General features: G+C 41.8%; 1 protein-coding gene across 1 annotated transcript in view; it reads right to left on the reverse strand.

Annotated features, from left to right (window-relative positions):
• Window positions 1-24,881, reverse strand: part of DHX37 (DEAH-box helicase 37) — a 70,176-nt gene that overhangs the window by 15,566 nt on the left and 29,729 nt on the right. Inside the window, exons 11-22 of the mRNA XM_082261934.1 lie at window positions 20,043-20,157; window positions 19,773-19,871; window positions 17,738-17,808; window positions 17,466-17,616; window positions 14,633-14,709; window positions 12,333-12,565; window positions 8,674-8,785; window positions 7,919-8,025; window positions 5,877-6,065; window positions 3,546-3,670; window positions 1,694-1,810; window positions 1,440-1,612 (exon numbers count right to left, since the gene is read on the reverse strand). Coding sequence (XP_082118060.1) covers window positions 1,440-1,612; window positions 1,694-1,810; window positions 3,546-3,670; window positions 5,877-6,065; window positions 7,919-8,025; window positions 8,674-8,785; window positions 12,333-12,565; window positions 14,633-14,709; window positions 17,466-17,616; window positions 17,738-17,808; window positions 19,773-19,871; window positions 20,043-20,157 — 1,569 coding nt within the window. The remainder of the gene's footprint in view (window positions 1-1,439; window positions 1,613-1,693; window positions 1,811-3,545; window positions 3,671-5,876; window positions 6,066-7,918; window positions 8,026-8,673; window positions 8,786-12,332; window positions 12,566-14,632; window positions 14,710-17,465; window positions 17,617-17,737; window positions 17,809-19,772; window positions 19,872-20,042; window positions 20,158-24,881) is intronic.

The following is a 24,881-nucleotide window of genomic DNA, read 5'->3' on the forward strand; positions in this document are numbered from 1 at the left end:
TATTGTTGCTGACCATGTCCATCCCTTAATGACTACATTGTGCCCATCTTCTGATAGAAACTTCCAGCAGGATAATGCACCATGTCACAAAGCTCAAATCCTCTCAAAATTAGTTTCTTGAACATGGCAATGAGGTCACTGTACTCCAATGGCCTCCACAGTCACCAGATCTCAATCCAACAGAGCATCTTTGGGATGTGGTGGAAAAGGAGATTTGCATAATCGCTGTGCACCGGCAAATTTGCAGCAACTGCATGATACTATGAAGTCAATATTGACCAAAATCCTAGGGAGTGATTACTAACCGTGGGGGATGTGCTGTTACTGTGAGAGGCAGAAATCCGTGTGCCTGCTTAGCAGAAACACTGGGTCTCTTCTTCCCCTTCTCACAGAACGGCTATCTGCCTTGTTTACATTGGCAGACCGCCGTTCTGTCTCTCCCAGGAATGATCGGCAGGTCCCTGCGGACATCAAGTCCGCAGGACCCGCTGACTGGCTCCCGCTGTGTCCAAACACAGCAGGAGCGAGTTGCAGTTAGCGCGCAGGCAGATCCGAGACCCGGAAATGCAGAATCACATACAGGCATGTGATTCTGCCCAGGTGAGCCGCCTTGCTGCTATATTATATATATATATATATATATATATATATATATATATATATATATATATATATATACACACACATATACACACACACAGTAAACGGTCGACAAACTGTTAAAGGCCTTTACTGCCCTTGCAGGTTCTGTGCTGCAGCCAGCAGATGGACATGGCAGTAACCGCTAGCTGCGGGGCAGAAGAATACGGGGAAAAAAGCATTTATGCATTTGGGTTTAATACATTTAGGTTGGGTTCCAGATGTCTGTCAACAGAATCCTTAAAAGACATCCTCAATAGAAACTGTAAGGTGTTTTTTTTTTTTTTTTTTTTTTTTTAAGAACTGAAATGGCAGAATGCACTGCTGTAATGGAACAGCATACTTCTTCTTAAATTTATTTTCCATAGGACAAATTTCAGCAAAAAGCTGAATACCCTTTTGAGAAAGAGGAGCGAATACCATTTTGAGAATTGAGGCATTCCTCAAAGCACACAATTAACCTGCGTGTGTAAAGGAAATGTCTTTCTGGACTTTCTGTCCATGGATGCCCTCCCAGAACAAGAGAGCTGGTCTGAAGAGGTTAAATTTGTCTTATTTTGTACCATAACAATTATATTTACATTTAAAGCAATATACTTTTTTTCTCCTCATATGTATTTGGAAAATCACTTCCCAAAATACATATGGGGAATATACATGAATCTCAAGAAAATGTCTGAATTCAGGTTAACCCAGCATAAAATGCTATCTGTAATGGGATGGCATTTTCATACCATAAAAAGAAATATTTTTGCACAGACATTGACAGAATACAGTTATGAGTAATGGGATTTGTCTACCTTATAAGCATTTCTCCACTTCTCATTGAGAAGTTCTTCTGGACGAATCCGCCTAGCAATGTGATCCCCTAAACCAGACATCACAATCTGCCTCAAATAATTCACTTGGCTTTCTGTAGGCGGTGGCATCTTAGAATCAAGGAATATGGTGACATCCGGGCACAGTGAATTGACTAGAAAAAAGAGCAGATGCTATGAACTCTTATGATGCACTGATTACTAATTTATCTTCAATGAACTTGAGTGCAACTTACCAGCAGTGGTAAGTTGTCCTCTTAAACGTCTTATCTCCATCATGGCTTTAAACCTGAGGCCATTACGTTCACAGAATTTGGGAGTCAGACCTGAGTATTCACAAGCACCTACAGCACCTGAATGAGAAATGAGACAAACTTATATTTGTAATCTACACGATACAACAGCATTATTCCTTTAATAAATCCTCACTTTAAACCAAACAAAAGACAAAATGTAGTTTATTTGCTCAATATTTATAACAAAATCTTAAAATTACATATATCCTTACAAATCCTTACAAAAATAAAACTCCACGCTTTGTTTTCTCAGCAAAGTTTCGTTTTCTTTGGGCCTAAATTAGAGTTACATTTGGCCAGTCAGAGTTTCTGCCTCCAGTAGCGATTTCTCCTCCTCTTTACTTTTCCACTCCCCACCTATACTACTCTATTGAACAATTAGTCTCGGTTCACACTAGGTCGCTCCGACTTCGGGGGCGACCTGTGAAGTCGAGTGCACCGCGACTTGCACGGACTTCATATAATGAATGTCTATGCAAGTCACTCCGAGGTTTCCCCGAAGTAGTACAGGACCCTTTTTCTAAGTCGGAGCGACTTGTGTCACTCCTATTAGAATGGGTCCTGTAGCACTGCATGGACCGCAGCTTGTCAGGCTGACAAGTCGCGGTAGTGTGAATGGACACTTAAAAAAAAAAAAAATGTACTGTAAGGCCCTGTTCACACCTGAACGTTTTTCAGCTTGTAGAACACTCATCTCTGAAGTTCCAAAACACCCAACAAGCAAACTCCCATTCATTTCAATGGCCTCTGTTCACATCTGAGCGTTTTGCTGCCTGAAGCACAAAAAAGTATACGAGCTTCTTTTTTGGCAGATTACAAGCGTTTCTGGTCAGATGTCAATGCCTGCCTCCAAACACCTGAAAAAACGCTTAAAAACTATATGCTCAGGTGTGAAATGAGCCTGAGGGATCTCAGATCATTCACACCCTCAGATTCACAACACCACATACCAAATCCAATCACTTACTTGACTCGCATGTCTGCTCTTCTTCCCCTGGAACTCCCTTACCCACATTGCTCTACTCCTGGACAATCCCCCACTCCTATTTTAAGCTGATCCCTTCCTGACCAATGCACTCTCTCCCACAGCTCCTACATGTTGAGGTTCATACAAAAATGTGAGCTTTGGTCCGTTTAAATGTGAAAGACAGTGATTCCATTGTCACCTATATGGAATTACTGTGAATGTGCACTTGTTTGGGAGTGTTAAAAACAGCCATTCACTTTTGTGAATTCACTTATATTTTGCACTCTGCAGACGCTGCATTTAGCAGACTATTGGGACATTGTTTTTACCTGGAGAACTTGGAGTTCTGAGCTAGACCCGGGATTGAGAGGGGTGGAGAAGCTGATAAAAAGGCTGATCGCCCAGTATAGACAGCCAGTGACTAGTGATCCATTCACACTGCGGGCTATTGGGTCTGTTTACTCACTTGTCTCCCTCTTATCTTATCAGTGCCTTGATTTTTATGGTTGGCAAGGCTGCCTTCTAGGGACAGAGGCAGCCTCTTGTTCCTGCAAGTTACACTGCAATCCTACCAACCCCCTGCACCCCACCTTCCTTTACCACCCACAAGTCTGTGCTTCCTCTTCCATCACCACCCAAGGTTTCTGCTATCCATTGCCCCCCTCCCCCGCACCACCCGCTATCCCCAATCCCTAAACACCCACTCAGTTTGCTGTTCCCGTATCCTCACCAGCCACAGCGCCTGTCATCCCTCCTATATCACCACCCATCATGCGAAGACAAATCCCCTCTAGAATTTAGAAACAGCACATCTGCAATACATACCCAACATAACCATCAGGTCACCAAGCTTTTGAGCGGGGCCTTGCCCTGCCCATATCTTCTGCATCTGTAACACTCGAGCCTTCTTGGCTTTCAGTGTCTCTTTCTCTTCATCACTAATAGCTGGTCTAAAGAAAAACAACACATAATTATGACATTCCATATATACATATGTTAAAACTAGGAGGGATATTTTTTCCTTCTGATGCATGCACAGCTTAAAAAGAATGTCAGCCACTCTAACTCTTTCACTGCTGTACCCCACTTGGTCAAACCAGCTTCCATGCAAAGTACAAACGTCAAAACTTTTCTAAGTTACCCAGAACGCTTTCCAATTTTTTTAAAACTCTTTAGAGATCTTATAGAATTTATGTGGCTTTCTGTACCGTAGTTTTCCTACAAACGTTGATCAAGTCTATTTTTTTATTAATAAAAAATCTACATAAAACCTGCTTTGAGCACACACAATACAAACCTACAAAAAGCCTATTAAATGTAAGCAAAGGCAATTTATGTTAGGGGTTATGACACATATATACAGAATTAACATCATCATACTTGAATTGTAAAAAAAGAAAAAACTAAATGCTAAAAATGTGAGGTTCAATAGACTGATGCAAAACCTTAATGCAGAACTAAAAGCACCAAGTGTTTTGAAATTAATTTTGAAACCATGTAAAAACATACATACCTGGAATTTCTCTTTGAAGGGCTGAGTACTAAGCGCTTGCGCCTTCCTGCTAGAGGAATAGTACCAGCACAGGAGAGGTAAATGAGCTTTTTTTCTTACTCTGTGTGATAAGTTGCCTATCCATCAATGGATCATATCCATAGCTAATGCAGATTTTCCAGAGGTCAGAATAGGCACAAGTTTACAGTCAGTGGTGCAATAATGAATGGCAATTAACAGCATCCTCCCCTCCAGTGTTCACATTTTCCTGCATGTGACAGGGTTCAGAATCACCTTTGTGTTCTTCAAAGACAAATTTGTAAGAACACCACCTTATTTTTTAAAGGGAACTTTTTTTTCAAAATACATTTTATAAAGAGAAGAGCCTAATGTGCATTGTATCTTATTTTATTTGTGTGTATTAAGATGGTTCTAAAGTCAAAAGGTTTTTTACCTAAATGCAATTCTTGCAATAAGGTAAACCAATTTCCACTAGCTGTTCCCCCCACCCACCTCCCTTATAACTTGCCTGAGTCTTTATTGGTCTCACAGGACAGATTGAGAGCAGTGGGAGCCATTGGCTCCTGCTGCTGTCAATCAAATCCAGTGTTCCGGGAGCAGAGGCGAGCCACACTGTATGTCTATGGATGCACATAGCATGGCTAGGGAGCGAGCTTGAACTTGTGCCCCCATAGCAAGCAGCTTGCTATTGTGGCACATGCAAAAAAGGTGGGGCGGACCGCACCAGGCAGGGAACCCGAAAAGAGGAGACAAGGGACCCTCTGTGCAATATCCTTGCACAGAGCAAGTATGTATGAATCTCTTTATTATTTTTAAGGGAAAAAATTAGCCCTTGAAATCACCTAAGTGTTAAAAAAAAATTAGTTATATATGTACAAAGGAGCACCCATTTTTACTCACTGCATGTGCAGGCTCTGCTTCAAGCTTTGCAATGCTACACAGATATTCTGTATTACAATGCTCCTTTTTACAATGTACTGTAACTCAGTAGAATGATTGAAAGCAATGTAATCCACATGTTTGGCCAATAAATTTGGCCAAAAATTTCTCAATTGTTATTAAAAAATAAATACACAGAGTTTTTTCTGTATTATAGTCAGGATTAGGAAAACGTGAAATTATTTTTTTTTTTATTCCGGCATATGTAAAATATTACATAGGAAAAAGATTTGTATTTCTAGCCAGTAGGAGCAAAGTGGTCAGTCAGGAGCACTGACTAATCTACCTTCCCTGCATGCTCTGTTCATAGACCATATTAAAATGAAGTAAAGACAACTTGAAAGAAGCAGCTTCTATTATACTCTCTCTCTACAAAACCTACAATGCTTCATGATGCCAGTGTGATTGGTGCATCCTGTAATAAATGTTTGATTATATAATAAAGATTTCCACATAAGGACTATTGGACAATCAGGTTTGGTCTCGGACTACACATTCTGCATCAGTCACTATGAGAACAGATATATATCATCATTACGAAACATTGGGCCTTTCAGAATATTTAATGGTTCAAAGAATAATGAATTGTGATTACCCAATCATATTGGCTATTGGCTACAAAAAATATAGACTTGCAACACACCAAAAAAAAGAGGTATGAGCTCATTAAACAGTACAATATTGTCAAGTTGCTGCTCACCCACCTGTCCAGCTCTTCAAACAATTCTCTCACGGTCATAGCTGCCACTATAGTGATAACATAAGGTAAGCAGTCATACTGTTTCCCCAGAGCAAGCATTTTAGCATAGCGTGGAGCTACTGGAAATGATGCCATGGTCTTCCCTAGAGGAGTGATTGGACTGCTGAGTTTAGCCTTCTGTAGAGCATTTAATCTGCAATAATAAAAAGAAAACATACATATTAAAACCCACTGATGGCATTATAGAGAAGGTATATAAGCAATAATTTAGTTTAGACCATGCAAGCAGCCTAGTGTTGATTTTTGCTTTACTTGCTCATGAAATGCATCACTAATCGAAGTCCATGTTATAGATAGAATATCTAAAGCATGGTTTAGGTGCATGCTCCAGAACCTCTAACCTGAGAACTCAAATGGGTTTTCATGGAAAAAGGCACATTTTCACATACCAACAAGGTGGGTATACATAACAGTATACAGTATACCCACCTTGTTGGTACCTACATGTATGACCCATCTGTTCTGTTCATTGGTTCCTTTTCCTTATTCCTTTTTATTTTTGAATTAAGTATTTTTTTGCATAAAGAATTGTTTATGTAAAGAATTTTTTAAAATTTTAAAATATTTTATACAGTTGGTTTTATTAGATTAATGAGAGCCTCGAAGTTGTATCCACAAAAAGGTAACATCCATGTCCAATGCAGATATAGACACTTTGTTTTCCTGCCTATCAATTGACTCCGAGATTACTCATTTGGGAGGAAGTATATACAGTAAATCTGTGTAACAGTGTCACAATCGCGGCTTCCGGAATTAGATTCCTCCCCAATGGGAGGAGACGTTCAATCAAAGGAGATATACCAGTGACTCTCGGAGCGGACGCCTGCGAGGACATCACTTCCGGTTCATGGCTTATTGAACCTAACTTTCCGGAAGTACACGTATTGTGCCATCACTTCCGGCAGACACGGGACTATCGGCTTCTGTCATTCTCTGATAAGTGTGCTACTTCCACTACCACGCTTTAGTGAAGGCACAGATCGATGTACTTTGATGGCAGTTTTTGAAGTACATGATGATTATATCAGTTGTAAATCTGCTAAACAGGATTTGGATTGCTAAGCTAATATGAGGTCACTTCCTGTATGATATGGAGGCTTGGACCGCACGCCGCCGCCATCTTGGACAGGTGGGCAGAAGTGCTTGAGTAAGCAACTTCCTGGCTCTAATCTATATATATTTGTATGATTATGGTATACACGCATGGCAATTCTCCTAAGATTATATCCTATTGTATGAAACGCGTCAGTAACCTCATTCTGCCATCTCCTCACTACATGCGTTGCCTTACATGATAACTTTGTAAGTGTATTTCTCTTTTTTTAATACATTTTGGGAAACAGTTTACCGCTATGTTTGCACCGTTTGGTTATTTTCATGTATACATCATCCGTTGGGAAGTCCGGGCGTTCCACTGCTGACTACCCTGTCCATCCTGACATGTACATTGGGCAACTGTATGCTGAGAGAGAGGACGTATTACCATAATTTTCTTTGAATGACCCATATTCTATATGGAATTTTGGGTCCATTACTTCTGGTGAGCGCATTTGTATTATCTTGCTGGTGTTGGATTCTATCACTATTATCACCATTATTTGTTTCAAAGTCACCTTTTCACTTGGGACTCTGTTTCTGCAATTTTATATGGACATCTTCTAACAAAGATCTCAACTCTTTTTATGAGGTTTATAGTTTACTATTTGTAACATTATTATACAATTTTCACTTCATTCATTTGAAGGCGATTTATGATTTTACGTATATACCTTTTTAGCGCTGCACTTATTTTATCTATGTCTGATGATCACTACCTATGTCAAGTTGAAGTGCTGGCAGCTTTTACTGACCACAGAGTCAGCGCGGTTTGATTCCACTATCTAATTTTTCAAAAAATGTTCCTCCTTAGCCCACATTAATCTATTACAAACCAAGAAAAACAAAAGCTCTGCTTAAGTCTGTCTATATTGTAGACTGTAAGCATACCTGCCAGTTTTTGGAGGCTCCTGCAATGCTCCCAAAGATATAAGTAATTCTTCTGCTGCAATCAGGGCATCAGAAGAGGGTGGTGTAGGGAATGGGAAATTCACAACCTAAAAAAGAAATAGGCATTTCAGTATTGGTTTTATTTTTTTAAGACTAAATTCTTTCAGAGACTGAAGTTACAAACAGGTCTTTAATGCCTCATACACACGTACCGATTGTCGGCTGTAAATATTTGGCCGACGACCGATCGGCCGATTGTAGGCTTGTTAGTATGATGCTTCCGACAGCGCACTTTCGGCCGAAAAGAATCTGTCCTGCAGGCATTAAAATTTTTGTTGGCCAACACCAGAACGGCCGATTGTTCGCCAGTCAGTACAGAATTCGGCCGACAATCAGCAGATTTGCAAGACTGGGCATGCTCAGAGAAGAAAAAAGACACGGAAAGTTAACCATCACATGACATCACTTCTGCAGTCGGCTGTTGTTGGCCGACAAAATTCGTGTGCAGTCTTTTGCACTTTTCAGCGGACAGGACAGCCCTGGACAAAAGACGGCCGATCGGTCGGCCGACGATCGGTACGCGTGTACGAGGCATAACAGTACTTTTGTAAATTGATCCAAGGATACTGAACAGTATTGCATTCCACTAGTTGAACTCCATTTTATCAGACGTTTACACAAATGTGATAAAATCAGAACAAGGCAAAAAGATGACCTGATTTTCACTCGAAAACATTGCTGTTTTTTCATTTTACCTTTTCAATATTCAAATCTTTCATTTGAAGAACTAGATCTTCAACAGGGCGCCTAGTTATCTCAGGTTGAGAAAACTGCTCAAAATCACTGAAGACAGCTGATGAATATAACCTGTACATAGGATGCAAAGATGTGTATTATAGAATACAACTGGTTTAGATAATATCAAATAACTAAACAAGAGCATGAAAAAACAGGATTCTTGTACTCGCTGTAAATCCTTTTTTTTTTTTTTTAACCACTTCTGGACTGGACAGTTTTAACCCCTTAATGACCAGGCCATTTTTTGCAATACGGCACTGCCTTACTTTGACTGACAATTGCGCAGTCGTGCAACGCTCTACCCAAATAAAATTGATGTCCTTTTATTCCCCCCCACAAATACATTTTTGTGCTATAAACAAGAAAAGAGCGACAATTCTGAAAAAAAATATATTTTTTACTTTCTGCTATAAAACATTCCCAATAAAAAAAATTAAAAATCAATTTTTTTCATCATTTTAGGCCAATAGGTATTCTGCTAGATATTTTTGCTAAAAAAAAATCCCAATAAGTGTATATTGATTGGTTTGTGCCAAAGTTATCGCGTCTACAAACTAGGGGAAAGATTTATGTCATTTTTATTTATCTAGTAATGGTGGCGATCAGCGATTTTTAGCGGGACTGCCACATTGAGGCAGACAGATCGGACTAGGATCAGGGCTCTGAAGAAGGGGATAAGACTCATTGTTCCTGATGTTTGGATTGGATATGCTGTTTTAGAACTATTGTTTGTGAATATACACATTTTTTATCAAAAAAGCCGATATTGAGGATAATGCGCTAGGCCAGTGCGCCCTTTGTTTGTTTTTTTGATTACAGTGCCTTCAGACAATCCCAGTCTTATGGGGCAGCAAGACCTTAGCCATTTAGAATGCCAAGTGTGAGTTCCGTGGAATGAAGTGGACAGGGAGCTCTGTTTCGGAGCACGGGAGTAATGTGCTACATCATCGCAATTTCGTTTTGGGACAGATCAGACACCTGACATTTTTTACACTTTAGTGGTTAACACCAGGTGTGATCAAAGGGTTGTGTCCCTAGGGGGTGCTTTCTAACTGTATGGGGGATGGACTTGCTGGATAAACACAGAGACCTGTGTTCCTAAATAGGTGGGAACACAGGAACCCTCTGTGGCCAATCTGCGCGCACGCCCCCACTAGCTGTCTCACGAAGCGACGTACAGGTACACTGATTCACGGGACAGAGAGCGACCTGCCGCAGTATTAGTACAGCAGCTGGTTGGCAAGTGGTTAAGAGTTATTGGGGGGTATAGTAGAACTCAGTGTACAAAAACGCCTTAACTAAAACTGCAGACTGGCTAGGAGTAATCACACAACCACCTTGCAGCCAAAATGACATCAGCCAAAGCCATGTGTTGGTCTGATAAACTTGGTAAACATACGAATGAATGAACAGTATGGCAGACCTACACACTTGGGAAGGTGACATTTAATGATGAAATGACCAGGATTGACTAACTACTCAGCTGGAATGAGCAGTGACATGGAAAACAAGCAACTTGACCCCTAATAATATAAGCCCAAGTGTTGGTCCAGTGATTCCACCCCTTGAATGTGAGGAAACTCTTGGGGAAGAGCTTTGAGAATGACAGAGTACCCAGCCTATGGCATGGGGTTGTGAAGTCAATGGAAGCCCTTAAAGCCTGTACCACATTAAAGTGAGAAAGGCTGCCTCCTTCGCTTAAGAGCACGACAAGTTAAAGGTGATCAACAGAGTGCATAAGTACCCTCCACAACCGAGGAAAAACCTTTCACTCCAGAGGGAGGCACCAGGGGAGAATAGAGCCAACAGTAAAGGAAGAGAGGTTGGCCATGATTCTGGGCAAAGAGAACAGGATAAGGTTATAATCAGCCCAGGAACTTGCATACAAGGACAAACATCATGACAGGTTGTGGGCAACTCTCGCTAAGGTGTCTACGAAAAACCCCCACAAAAAAACAGGGTATTCCAGGTGCTGAGAGGGATTCAGGGAGCATTTTTGGAGGTCTGTGATCCATTTAAACCTCTACAGGATCTTAAAAAAAAAACTCCGTCTGGGTAAAGTCTCCTGATAGGTCTACACCTGGATGAGCAAATCATCAAAAAAAGGAATCAGGATTCCCAGGGCACAGGATTACCAAAATTGGAGCCAGCATCTTTGAGAAGACTGTGCACTTAGTGTTCGTACCCTATGGAAAAATGCAGAAAATGCAGACAGTGACACATGTAGTAGTTGAGACAATGGAAATCAAGTATAGGACCCATTACCCTCTGGCAAGATCCTGCAGGGATTTAAAAAGTGTTTAAAGGCACTAAAGATAATAAAGATTTGTGGGAAGAAATGGTGGGGAGCGTAGGAGGTGATTTCAACTTTGTAATTGGTGGAAAGAGACACCTTTTTTCTAGGCCTTTGAAGAGGCAAACTGGTGAAGAACAAATATTTGCCTGGCATACATAGACTGTAGAAATTCACAGAGGGAACTTTTTATCCCAGAAATGTATGAGTGAAGTTCACTGCGTCCTGACCTGGACATGCAGAGTGAATTCAGAATGTTGTCCACCCAGTCTGAAAGCTAAAACAGCCCATGTATGGGAGAAGAGTTACATGTTGCAAGCCATCTAACCTCCCTCCAATCCATGGTTCAACCAGAAATGCTGATAACCACAGACCAGAATCAATGCTCCACCTGCAGGCTTGCGGTTGTCTGCAGAAATCTAATGCAGGAAGAAGTGGCATGTCCTTCCACAAATATGCACCAAAATGGAAAAAAAAGTTAGCTAAAGGAGGTAGAAGGTTCCTTTTCTGCCAGTAGAAAAAGAAAATAAAGGAAGCTTGCCTCTGGGAGGCAGAAAGCAGCATTACATGTTGCTAGCCATGTCTGAATCAGAATAACGAGACCTTTCATAGAGAAGCAGACCTGCCAAGGATACAGAGCATTTAGAGTCGGTTCACACTGGGGCGGCACGACTCTGTACTACTGGGGCGACTTGTGCATTACCATGCACCACGACTTCGGAGAGACTTACATGGACTTCACATAATGGAAGTCTATGCAAGTCGCTCCCGGTCGCCCCGAAGTAGTACAGGACCCTTTCTCTAAGTCGGAGCGACTTGTGTCGCTCCTATTAGAACGGGTCCTGTAGCAGTCAATGGACTGCGAGGGAGCGTGACTTGTCAGACTGACAAGTCGCGCTAGTGTGAATCGAGGCTTAAAGCAATGGATCTCTGTTTTTTTAAAGAAAGTACTGCATGCCTACCAGGAGCAGTTAATGTTCTGAATGGAAACCCTCCTCCTCCTCTTTTTGCCTATTGCCCATATGGGATAGGGCTTATACTCCAGAAGTCTGCTGTGTCCCCCAATAAGTGTTCAGAAAAAGTAACATAGAAACAACTTTGCTAGCAATAAACAAAAACTTAGACAATTTTATTTGATAAAATCATGTATTTGTGCAAACCAGGCTATCATTGGGCGTAGTATAGAATGCAGCAGTTATTGCAATTACAAATGTAGCTGAGAGTTATGTGTCTGAGTCACTGGTTGGGAATGACTGCTGTAGACCAACCAGATTCGGGCTGTAAGTTCTTACATATTGATTTCCAGAAAAAAAGAGCACAAACCTGTAGCAGTGACCAGGTTCTGTACGTCCTGCTCTTCCAGCTCTCTGATCAGCTGAGGCTTGTGATGTCCATTCAACACGGAAAGAGGATACACCAGTCACTTTGTCATAAAATCTCTTCTTCACTTTACCACAGTCAACCACATACTTTATCCCAGGGATAGTGAGAGAAGTTTCTGCCACATTGGTGGCCACAATGCATAATCTTGTGCCACTGGGTGGAGGATTGAATACCTGAGAGATTTTTGTCAATCAGTTAAACATTTCTGAGTTAAACAGACCAATATTAATGGGCAAACACAAGTTTCCCATTTTTTATTTATTTTTTTCTCATGTTGTGACCCATGAAACATAAGTAGGTATTTGATAAAACCTGGAAGTGTCAGTTCCTGCCTGTGCTCCTTACCCCTGATGCCATCTAGGCAGACAGCAGGAGCCTGAAAACATTAGGATTCCAGGCAATATCAGTGATTAATAATCTGTGCACCCATAAAGTCATTAAAAAAGCATAAAACTAAAGCCTTCATAAATACCTGGTATCCGACAAGTTACATATGGTGAATGGATACCACCTGCAGCAACATGGGTTTATGGTCAAGGGCTGCTATGCACACACTGACACATTGCATTGTGCCCAACAGGAAAATCCTTCTGTGCCCATACAATGTACATAAAAGTACAACTATGGCCTCCCATTCAAAAATATGTGCTGCAGCACTAGATTCTAAGTGCATCTGCGTTTAAAGACCTCTCTACAACCCAAAAAAATAAAGGTCCCACATTCACCTGCTGAGCCTGCTAGAGAAGTCCACCTAACACAGCTTCCTTTGATGGTGTGGCAACAATCCTGCACTGCATCTGCATTTAAAGCAGAGTTGCCACTCTCAATGTAGGCTGTGCCTGATTGTACTACAGTGGGATGAAAAAATGGTGCAGGGGATGCAATTATCAGACTTGTCACTGCTGATTCACAACCAACTGAAAGTTGACTTTAAAGTATATGTTGAAATCTTTGAAGTGGAATTACTTAACAATACAATTAGCTCTAGAGGTCAGTGAAAGCTTGTTTTAAAGTGATTTAACTGTTTAAGATGAAAATATTTCATGCCCATAGCAACGGCAAAGGGGCAATGTAAAGTGAATTTGTGTTCAGATCATTCATGCTAAAATGTTTACATATTTTGAACAAGAAAAAACACTTTAAAACAAGGCCTCATTCACCTCTGTATCTATAGACATATTGGAGAGAATCATTTTCAATATTCACAGAGAAATCTTTTTTTTTTCTATGAGAATAGATCTTGGCAGCCTGCCAGACTCTAATGTAAACATGTCGTTGCTAAAAGAAAATAAAAAAAAGACAGAGGGCTTTCAGGGCCGCATTCCTGTGCGATTCACATGCAGTTGAGAGCGGTGCAATTTGAATGGGTTGAATGGCACGGGACCACAGCAATAGTACATGTACTACTTTAAAAACACAGAGCAAAAGGGTAAATGCTTAAGGGACACCGATCAGGCTGTCAAGGTCCGATGAGTTGGATGCTGCTGGCTATCGTGGGTGCAGGCTTAGGAAAGGTCTATCCAGACCCAAAGCGGTGTGCAGCCGCCAGGCTATGTCTTTCCATTTTTACAGAGCAACTGGGTCACATGGTACTTCTGCACTGCGTTTGCAACATAATTACCTTAACATTAACACCCGCTGCAGATTGCAAGATTACAACTGCAGTGCATTTTGAAGCACCAGAATGCAGTACTGGAAACCAATGTTCCATGCATGTTTCCTGCACCGCATTCAAAATGCATTGCAGTTACGATCTGCAGCGGGTGTCAATGTTAAGATGTTGCAAATGCAGTGCAGAAATACATAAGTACCATGTGATCCGGTTGCTGTGCTTTTAAAGTAGTGCATGCACTACTTTTGTTGCAGTCTGGTGCCATTCAACCTATTCAAAATGAAGGGGCTCAAATTGCACCGCACTTAACTGCATGTGCATTGAACAGGAATGCGGAGCACCTTCCCAGTGTGAACTGGCCCTGAAAGCCTTTAGAATCCTGGTTGCGATTTAGGAATGTACTAATAAATAAAAGCATCTAGAGAGATATGTGAGAGCTTGGATCAAAGCAATTTTACTGCTTGGTTAACTAAATTATTCGTTTTTTGTCCATAGTTAGAGCACAGGATCACTTTAAGCATCAACTCCAAAAATGCATCTTAAAGTTTGTTTGTCTTTGCCTTGAGCTTTAACAATATTATTGCCGTCCACCTGCTATGGAAAATGAAAGGGAAAAAAAACAAAATACCTGGGCCTGTCTTTCAGGAGCCAACAGTGAGTATAATGGCAGCACATAGAGTGGGAGGGAAGAGTCTGCTTTTTCATCTGAAAAAATAAGAACACACACTTTAACCCCCTTCCTGCCCAGGACAATTTTCAGCTTTCAGTCAAGCAACACTCTACCCATATGAAATCTTTATAGTTTTGTTTTAGACAGATAGAGCTTTCCTTTGGTGGTATTTATTTACCACTGAGTTTTGTTTTGTTTTTTGCTAAACCAACAAAAAAAGACAGAACATTTCCAAAAAAAAATGTTTTTCTTAGTTTCTATCATAAAATTTTGTAAATAAGTCATTTTTTTCCTTCACTGATGGGCACCGATATGGTGCACTGATGGGTGGCAATGATAGGCACTGATGGGCACTCTTCGGGCTGTACTGATGATCAGTGCCCTGATTCTCAGTATACATGTTCCCTGTGTGGATTTGCCAGTTACCGGTACTCAGGGCCGCTGATAGGGCAGTACAACCAGCCCTGTTGTACCGGGCCCGGGCTCCATCAGCTCTACAAGGGGCCCGGGCAGCATCACAGTAAATTTCTGCATGTTCAAAAAAAATAGTTTTTTCTAAACCTTTTCCTAATTTGTAATTTCTTGGGGGTGTAATTACATTTTCTTGGGCCCTATAATGACAGCAGAAGGGCCCAGGAAGTGAGTGCAGTGGCGGGACTTTTTTTCCATTTTCGGGTCGCATGTATACATAGGATTTAGTTCCATGGTGATTTGCTGCAATATAGTCCTGGCTGCTGCTGTCCACTGCCTTGCCTGGCGGAGGGATACAATAATTCTCTGCTCAGCCCCGCCTCCCCTTACTCAAGTGCAGAGTGTGATCATGTACGGAGGCAGATTGCTCAGCAGCTGACAGGGAACAGCAGGAGGACAGCGTGGCTGGATTGGACACAGTGAGTGAAGAACAGAGGACAGAGACCTCACTGTGTCCTATGATCTCAGCATGAAAATCACACAGGCTACAGGTGCCCTGTCACAGTGTCACATGAATGCTGGGGATGCTGACTTTAAGCTATGGCTGTAGTGAGTGTTACTGCATAACAAAGTCAGCATCCCCAGCATCCATATGACACTGTGACAGGGCACCTGCAGCCTGTGTGATTTTCATGCTGCTGATTATAGGACACAGTGAGATGGTACTTTAAACTTGTGTTTGGGGGACAGTAAACATGCACAGTCAAACCACTCCCCTTTAACCTCTTCCCGCCCATTGATGTATCAGTGTTCTGTCAGAATAGCGCTACCTATCAGATTCTGCTAGCAGAAGTGGCATTCGGAAAGAACAACTTACTGCGCATGCACCATGTGTTCCAACATGGCGACTATGCGTTCCAATAGGTTTCCTAATGTGACAGAACACCAAGCAGCAGCGGACATCTTCTTACACCCACGCAAGTCTGGAGTTTTACATTTATTTTAGCAGTAAACTCACCTTATATACTGAAATAGACTATTTCACCGCAGCCGAGTGGAACAGTCTATTTCACTATAGAATCAGTTTGTCGCTGAGCAGTGCGGGGTGTACCAAGGTGGCCGTCACCACATTGGCCGCAGGTTTCTCGCTATATTTACTAGAATACAATAATAATACAAATGTAATACTGTGATTTATTCTATAAGGTCAGTTTACTGATAAAATAAATGTAAAATTGAAGACTTGCGTGGGTGTAAGAAGATGTCCGCCGCTGCTTCGTGTCATTAGGAAAGCTATTGGTATGCATAGCGGCCATGTTGGAATGCATGCCACATGCGCAGTAAGTTGTTCTCGTCTGTATATTACTTCCGGTAGCAGAATCTGATAGGTAGCGCTATTCTGACAGAACACTGGCACGTCCCTGCATTGGAAGGGTGATATCTTGGTCATCCCTGCATCATAATAGCCCCAGCAACTTTGCACAAAGTAACATAAATAAAATAAAATGTAAAACCTTTTTAAAGCCCCCATTCCCCCTTGTTCATGAGTAATTGCAAACATGCATGTTGGTCCCGCACATATATACGTAAACGGTGACAAACCTGCATTTTGTTTTGAGGCGGGGCCAGGGATGGGGTTGAAGGGGGCCCCATCAGGTAGGCTGTACGGGGCCCCATCATTCCTAACAGCAGCCCTGCCGGTACTCCTCGCCTCACGTGCTGTTAGTGTGAGGAGAGGATTTACGATAACTGGCAAATCCTGTTTACATTATGATCAGCTGTGATTGTAAACAGCTGATCACGTGGTAAAGAGCTGCCGTGATTAGCTCTTTACCCCAATATGTGATCAGCTGCAAGCAAAGGATGCAGCGATCACAAATCCCTGCCGAGGGCGCACAGGCAGCATGAGCATGGGAGGACGTCGTATGACGGTATCCCAACAAAGTGCGACCACGCTGTAGCCATTATTCGGCTATAGCGCATCGTGAACAGGTAAAGACAGGTATTTTATGTTCAATAAAATGCCAAATGCAAAAATCTTCATTACTGCAAGCTACTGTATGCATATATAAACATTTACATATATGGCAGCAGTGGACATACAAAGATAAGATATCTGATAGCTAGGAAATATCCCACAAATTACTTCAGTCCGCTGTCATACCACTAACGGACATCCGCCGCAGGAGGAATACGCAGTTTTCCAATTGCTGACCTCATTTTAAAAACATTCGTTTCTTGGCTGTCCGGGAAGCCTGTGGCTTATATTTGCATCAGTGACCTGGTAATGGTATGCAGCATGTAAAACCAGAACTGCTGATTTCAGTCATTGATTTAGAATACAAGGTTTGTATGAGTGTGTGGATGGATGTAATCTAACCTCCATCAGAGCCTCCATCTCCTAAATCCAGATCAGAATTTGATCCTTCCCCTTCATCATCGTCGTCGTCGTCTCCTCCAGCTTCCCGGTCTTCATCTCCTTCATCCAGTGGCAAAGCTGAATAATGGTCTAAGTTTATTTTAGGCAAAGTCTAAACAAAGACAAGGTATGTTCTTTAATTATTTTTTTATTTTCTATATATTTTTATAGTTATAACCACCATTCCATAGAGTTTTTGTTCTAAAAACAATAGTTTGAACTTGGACACTTACCAAGTTTTTACTGGATTTGGACTTTTTACGCTTTTTTACAGTTTCTGAGTCGTCGTCATCTTCTTCTATGGCTACAACAGAGAATATAAAGACAGATAAACAGCAAAGCAACTACTCTACATACATTTTTTCCTAAGGCTCAGTTCACATATTGGCATCTCGGATCACGGGCAGAGTCGTGGCGATTCTGCCCGTGATCCAAGACGCCAATATGTGAACGGAGCCTAAAACGTAACTATAACCAAAATGTTTTTTTTTTTGTTTTGGATAAGGTAGGAAAGAATTAGAACTTTTGTCATGTTTTCCTCCAATCAGAGGCCTGTTAGAGAGATTCTTTCACTTCCTGTCTGGTATAAAGGTTGTCCACAGCACAGGGTGTGAGGGGAAACCGCAACACAGACAGAACTAATACTGTTAAAAAAAATTATCATCTTTTTTATTATGCTTATTTTTATACTGCTTAAATAAAGTCCCATGTAGTTTCTTTTTTTCTTGCGTGTGGCAGAAGGTAACATTTGGCTTTTTTGGAGTTTGCAGTGGAGGCTGAGACTGCCATAAACTACCTAAGGTTGTTCTATATTATTCTCAAGCTTTAACACACCACATTGCTGTATTACCGAATCCAGGTCCAATTCTCTTTTGTGTACCACCTACTGTGAGGAAGCTGGCAACATTTGGCACATGTATTGCAGTTTGGAAATCACTCACTTAAAGATGAATTCCAGGTATGGAAATTTTTGCATAGTTATCTTGGTTCAGTTTGCCCACTTACAAAGGAATGAAGGGTCTATCATTTTTATCATAGGTGTATTTTAAATAACAGAGACAGAATAGACAATAAAGCTCTGAGGAAGGGGGGGGGGGGGCGTCTGTCCCCTGAAACGCGTAAGGTTCTCCATTGTATGGCGTCGGTGGGGATGCCCATCACATCTGCTGGATTGCTGCTATTGTCTAACTTAATTTAATTCTACTTTTGTGAGTGAGTATATTACTTTTTATGATTTAAAATAAACGTTTTGGAGGTAATGCACTAGGTGTTTGCGTCCTCTAGTACAGCGTTTCTCAACTTTTTTTTCACTCAAGTCGAGTGCCCACCCAGCGCCCCTGGTTTCCCCTGACTCGCCTCCGTAGATGATTCGGAAGAACAGGCCAGCAAGAGAGGGGGCTGTCTGTAGCATTCCCCTTGTCTTTGCCTTCTGCAGGTCCCCTCTCCCAGCTTCTACCCGTGCAGCAGGATGTATTGGGCGGGACCGAAAGTGTGGCCATTTTGCACTCCTCGCACAATGACCGCTACAGCTGATGCAGCAGAAGGAGCAGAGAAAACAGCCCTGGAAGTCTCCCTCCCTCATATGCTGCATCTTTAAGCTCATTTGGAGATTAGGAAGGTTTTAGTATTTAATTTGAAGTATTTGGCCACTATTGTGTTAACCATCAAACACGCATATAGGTGTATAAGCATGTACATTACTCCAATATATGTACCCTGCAACACAAGACTTGGGCATTTTTTTAATTTTTTTTTTCATGGATATGAACGCAGTGCTACCATACTCTCCTAAACTTTACCATGTGCATAAACTAATTGGTCATCAGCTGTGTTTAAATCTGTACAAAACAAAAAAAGTATGAAGTACATATCTAAAGGGTTGCATTTTTAACATTCGTGTGCATGAGCCCTACACTATAAACATCTTGCGATACACCTGCAGGCTGAGTTTATGAGAATATTCTATTTCTCTGGACAGTGCTTTGCATTACTTATCTCTATCCTGTTTAACATGATCATGTTTTGCTAAAAAAAAAAAAAAAAAATACACATACACATTAACGTAGAATCTAGTATCTGACACAAGCATTACAAAAGCGGACTACGAGGAATACACCAAGGGTAACCGATCCAGAAACTGCTGGGTAGCGCAAGACAAAACTTTTTGCCAGTGCCTAATCACCTGAAGGTAGCAGCATATATCCAATAGTCCCCGTGTCCTGCATGTACAATTAAGATATAATAATTTTGCTGTTTTGTCAATCTCACCTTGAGCCTGGTTTTTTCCTCTATACGGAAACATTCTTCTTAGCCGTCTACAAAGGGAATGAACTTCTGCTTGTCCTGTGAGGAACACTAAGATGCCCCCTAAAATGAGATAATTTGACATTAAATTGTATCATTGAAGCTGGTGTTTTGTAGGATATATAACTACTTCTAATGCCACATACTCCTGTACTAGTTTGCCAGAAGCCTCAACTATTCTGCCTTTTAATAGCTTATGAACCAACTTTCATACAAACTTAAAATCTCTTTTACCTGAAGGAAGCATCCTGTGTATCTTGCAGATCTTTCTAAAACACTCTCCAGTATAGTCATCTAATGGGGTACGCTTATTGAAGTGGACAGTGACTGGAAACTGCCTAGCATCCACCTAAAATATATAAATAGAAAAAAAAACAGTTGACGTGCAATGTTGCAGTGTCTAAATGCATGCTATTTACCGTCAGAACAGACTTTTACCTGGGGACTGGAAGTTCTTTAATTTCGCCTTATCTTTCCTAAACCATAATAAATAGACTACATGAATAAAATTTGACATTTATAAGTGCCTGCATGACCCTTAACACATCCTTTTAAAGAGTAACTGATTTCTGGAAGCTTTTCCCAAAAAAAGGCAGGCAGAGGGCAAGAGACTGGTCACCAGTATTACACAGTTTATAAAGTTGAAAAAACACACAGGTCCATCCAGTTCAACCTATGTCTGTGTGATTTTTAGTCTCTAACAATTCCCATAGCCCTGTATATTCTGCTTCCTCAGGAAGACATCTTAAAAGTTTTTTGAAGTTGTTGACACTCTCAGTTAGTACCACTTTATGGAGGTGGGAGTTCCACATTTTCACTGCTCTAACAGTAAAGAACTCTTTACACATCTCTAAAGTTAAACTTCCTTTCTTCTAACCTTAAATTGTGACCACAGGTTATTTTGGGGGGATCTTTAGTACAGTTACTGGAGCCACCTTTGATATATTTGTACAATGTAGCCATATCCCCTCTTAACCACTTGCGTACCGAGGCAATTTTGAAAATTTTTTTTTTTTTTTAGAAAAATTACTTTGAACTCCTAAACAATATATGTTTTATGAAAGCACAGACGCTGGAGAATAAAATGCTGTTTGTTGCAATTTTTTATGACACACAATATTTGCACAGCCATTTCTCAAACACAAATTTTCTGATACAGTGAAATGCATTTTAGTGCACACAAATATAATATAATACCTCATTTTTTGGTAAAATATAAAATATGCTGTGCCAGGTAAATCGATACCCAACGTGTAAAGATTAAACATTTTGCACGCCCATGGAATGAAGACAAACTATGGTAGTCAAAAAATTTCCTTGAGCGACAATTTAAAAGCCTTTACAGGTTACCAGGTTATAGTTAGACTTGAACTCTGGTGTTAGAATTATTGCTCTCACTCTAATGTTTATGGCGATACCTCAGGTGTGTTGCAATACCGTTTACATATGCTTCCGGGACCTACATGTGCATTTGCATTAGCATGGGGGGGATGGTGGTGTTTTCATTTTTATTTCATTTTTAAACTGTTTCTTTAAATTCTTTTATTCAACTTTATTGCTTTCACAAGGGATGAACAACATTCCTTGTGATAGCTAGGGCACTGACAGTGATACTAATTATTGAGCAATCAGGAGTCCATAGGACCTCTGATTCTGCCTATGTCCCCCCAAGCAGCAGATAAAACCGAAACCGGATTAGATGCTTGCCTGGCCAACAACAGCCAATAAAACAACCGAAACTCAAAGTGTTAAAATCTTTCCTGTAAAGGAACTACATCCTGTGCCAAATTTATATCCCTGCAAAATTTGGTTTCATCAAATACCAAATCATCAGTCAAATGGTTATGGCTTTTGGTCTCCTTGCAGTGGATTTTCCATAATTCCACCAATGCTTTGTTCCGTGTGGAAGCGGCCATCTTGGTAGGGTTTTCCTTCTTTATGACAGAGCCTTACAGTGGAAGTCAACAGTGAGAAGCAAAGGTAAAATCAAAAAATCTCACTGGAAACCATTTGAGACTAGCAGTCAGCCACATCAGCACCTTAGATCTCACATTGCAGATACACAGCTATGAGGCTGTAGGCACTGGCCTTTGGTGTGCAAGGGTGAGCATGTTGGATCCAGGGAGTCCATATTTTAGGAAAATTCCTGTTGCGTATTTAAGAATACTAGAGAGCTTCTCATCAGTGAAAAAGTCATTGAAGCAGCAGTGGACTTCTGTAAAAGGGTATAAACTATTGATTTCAAGCTCTTGTTATTGTTTGCTTTGCCACCAGTAGTTACCAGTGGCCAATTTAAATTGAAATTTGGTAAGGTTTCAAGGTGTAACAGGATATACCATGGGTCTCTTAGGAAGGGGTAAGCTAGTAATGTTTCTAAGGACTAAGGACCAGAATCAGGAGAGCATAGGGCATATGTCCACCATATGCGGGGGACGTCTCCTGGAACAAAGCAACCACTGAAACAGGTGCCAGGAGCAGATGGGTGAAGATGTGCCACAAGATGGGACAAGGGCGCTGCTATTTTTTAAGAGGAATTAAAGACAAAAGGTCATTTTCAGGTTTCTGCTTAGGCACATTTAATCGTTTTATGTTATGTCTTCATTTTTTTTTTAGTTTTGTCTACTCCAAGGATCTTCTAGACTTTTAATTCCCATCCTGATGGCCTAACAGACCACAACCAAAACAAAAACAAAAAATATTATTACTCAGCTGTGCAGGTTGTTTCTTGGCTGCAATGCTTAGCAGAAGATCACAAGTCAAGAAGATGACAGGCAGAAAGTCAGATGGGTTTGAAAAAAAAGCAAAATCTCAGTTCTGAAAATCTCCTGAAACCTTATATATCTATACTTTAATAGATATATTGTCTAATTGCAATACTTTATTGAGGGCCCCATGTCTAATCTCTGCACTGGGGTCTTTGGTATCCTAACGAACTACTGATAGAAGGCTGAGTATATTTTTCAATTACAAGTACTTATTTGCAATTAAACCATACCTATCAACCACTGTCTCTGATCATAGCATTCTTTAATGCTCACAAATCAAGTATGTAAGAAAAGGCTTCATTCTACTTCTACCCATGCTTAACAGCTTGCCGACCACCCGCCGCAGGCAGGCTGGCTTCGCTGCATGAACCAGCGTAGGGGTAGGTCGGCTTTCCGGAGCGGCCGCCCCCCCTAGGCAGCGGGGATGCCGATGCACAGGACCGGCGGCATCGATTAACGCCGGGCACCCGCGATCGCTCCCCGCTGAGAGAGAAGGACGGTCAGCTGTTGTAAACACAGCTGACCGTTGTTCTCTCTGAAATGACCGCAGAGTGTCTGTGATCCTTCTATATAGAATCACAGGTCTCTATGGTCATTTCACAAGCCCAACCCCCATACAGTTAGAAAACACTCCCCAAGGCTCACACTTAACCCTTTGATCACCACTGTGTTAACTCCTTCCCTGCCAATATCATTATTACAGTAACAGTGCATATTTTTAGCACTGATTACTGTAGTAATGTCATTGGTCCCCCCAAAAGTGTAAAAAATGTCAGTTAGGGGTCCGATCTGTCCGCCAGTGTCTCAGTCCCGCTAAAAATCGCAGATAGCCACCATTACTAAAAAATAAATAAAAATGACAAATCTTTCCCCTAGTTTGTAGACGCGATAACTTTTGCGCAAACCAATCAAAATACGCTTATTGCGATTTGTTTTTACCAAAAATATGTAGAATAAAAGGATGAAAAAATTAGATTTTACATTTTTTGGGAATGTTATATAGCAGAAAGTGAAAAATATTGTTTTGTTTTCTTTTTCAGAATTGTCGCTATTTTTGGTTTATAGCGCAAAAAATAAAAATCGAATAGGTGATCAAATACCACCAAAAGAAAGCTCCATTTGTGGGAAAAGAAGGACATCGATTTTATTTGGGTACAGCGTCGCACGACCGCGCAATTTTCTGTTAAAGTAACAGAGCCGAATCCCAAAAAATGGCCTGGTCATTAAGGGGGCAAATCCTTCTGGTCCAGAACTGGTTAAAGTTCATTAAAACTATTTAAATCACACCTTTTTCACTGCAACCTATAATATGTTTATGTTTTGGATGCAACTGAAAGGTACTAGATATAGATGGATGCTTGCATGTATGTATATACTGTACATACTAGGGATCGACCGATATCGTTTTTTAGTTGCCGATACCGATATTTTGGCCATCGCATATCGGTATCAGCCGATATGGGCTGATATTTTGTACATTTAAAGTTTTGAAAAATAAATACAATTATTGACACAAATTTGGTACTGAACATGTTAATTATTGTTTAATGCTTAATGGCTGGCTTGCTGGCACCCCGTGGTGGGTGGCTGGCTTGCTGGCACACCGTGATGGGTGGCTGGCTGTCTGGCACCCCGTGATGGGTGGCTGGCTGTCTGGCACCCTGTGATGGGTGGCTGGCTGGCTGGCACCCCGTGATGGGTGGCTGGCTGGCTGGCACCCCGTGATGGGTGGCTGGCTGGCTGGCACCCCGTGATGGGTGGCTGGCTGGCACCCCGTGGTGGGTGTCTGTCTGTCTGGCATCCCGTGGTGGGTGGCTGTCTGTCTGGCACCCCGTGGTGGGTGGCTGTCTGTCTGGCACCCCGTGGTGGGTGGCTGGCTGGCACCCCGTGGTGGGTGGCTGGCTGGCACCCCGTGGTGGGTGGCTGGCTGGCACAGGGGCTGGGGGTGGCTGGCTGGCACAGGGGCTGTAGCTGGCTGGTACAGGGCCTGTGGGTGGCTGGCTGGCACCCTGTGGTGGGTGGCTGGCTTGCACAGGGGATGTGGGTGGCTGGCTGGCACCCTGTGATGGGTGGCTGGCTGGCACCCTGTGGTGGGTGGCTGGCTGGTACGGGGCCTGTGGGTGGCTGGTACGGGGCCTGTGGGTGGCTGGTACGGGGCCTGTGGGTGGGTGGCTGGCTGTGACAGGGCCTGTGGCTGGCTGGCTGTGACAGGGCCTGTGGCTGGCTGGCTGTGACAGGGCCTGTGGCTGGCTGGCTGGCTGGCTGGCTGTGACAGGGCCTGTGGCTGGCTGGCTGGCTGTGACAGGGC

Source organism: Pelophylax lessonae, assembly GCF_965119305.1.
Source record: "Pelophylax lessonae genome assembly, chromosome: 1".
NCBI lineage: Eukaryota > Metazoa > Chordata > Amphibia > Anura > Ranidae > Pelophylax > Pelophylax lessonae.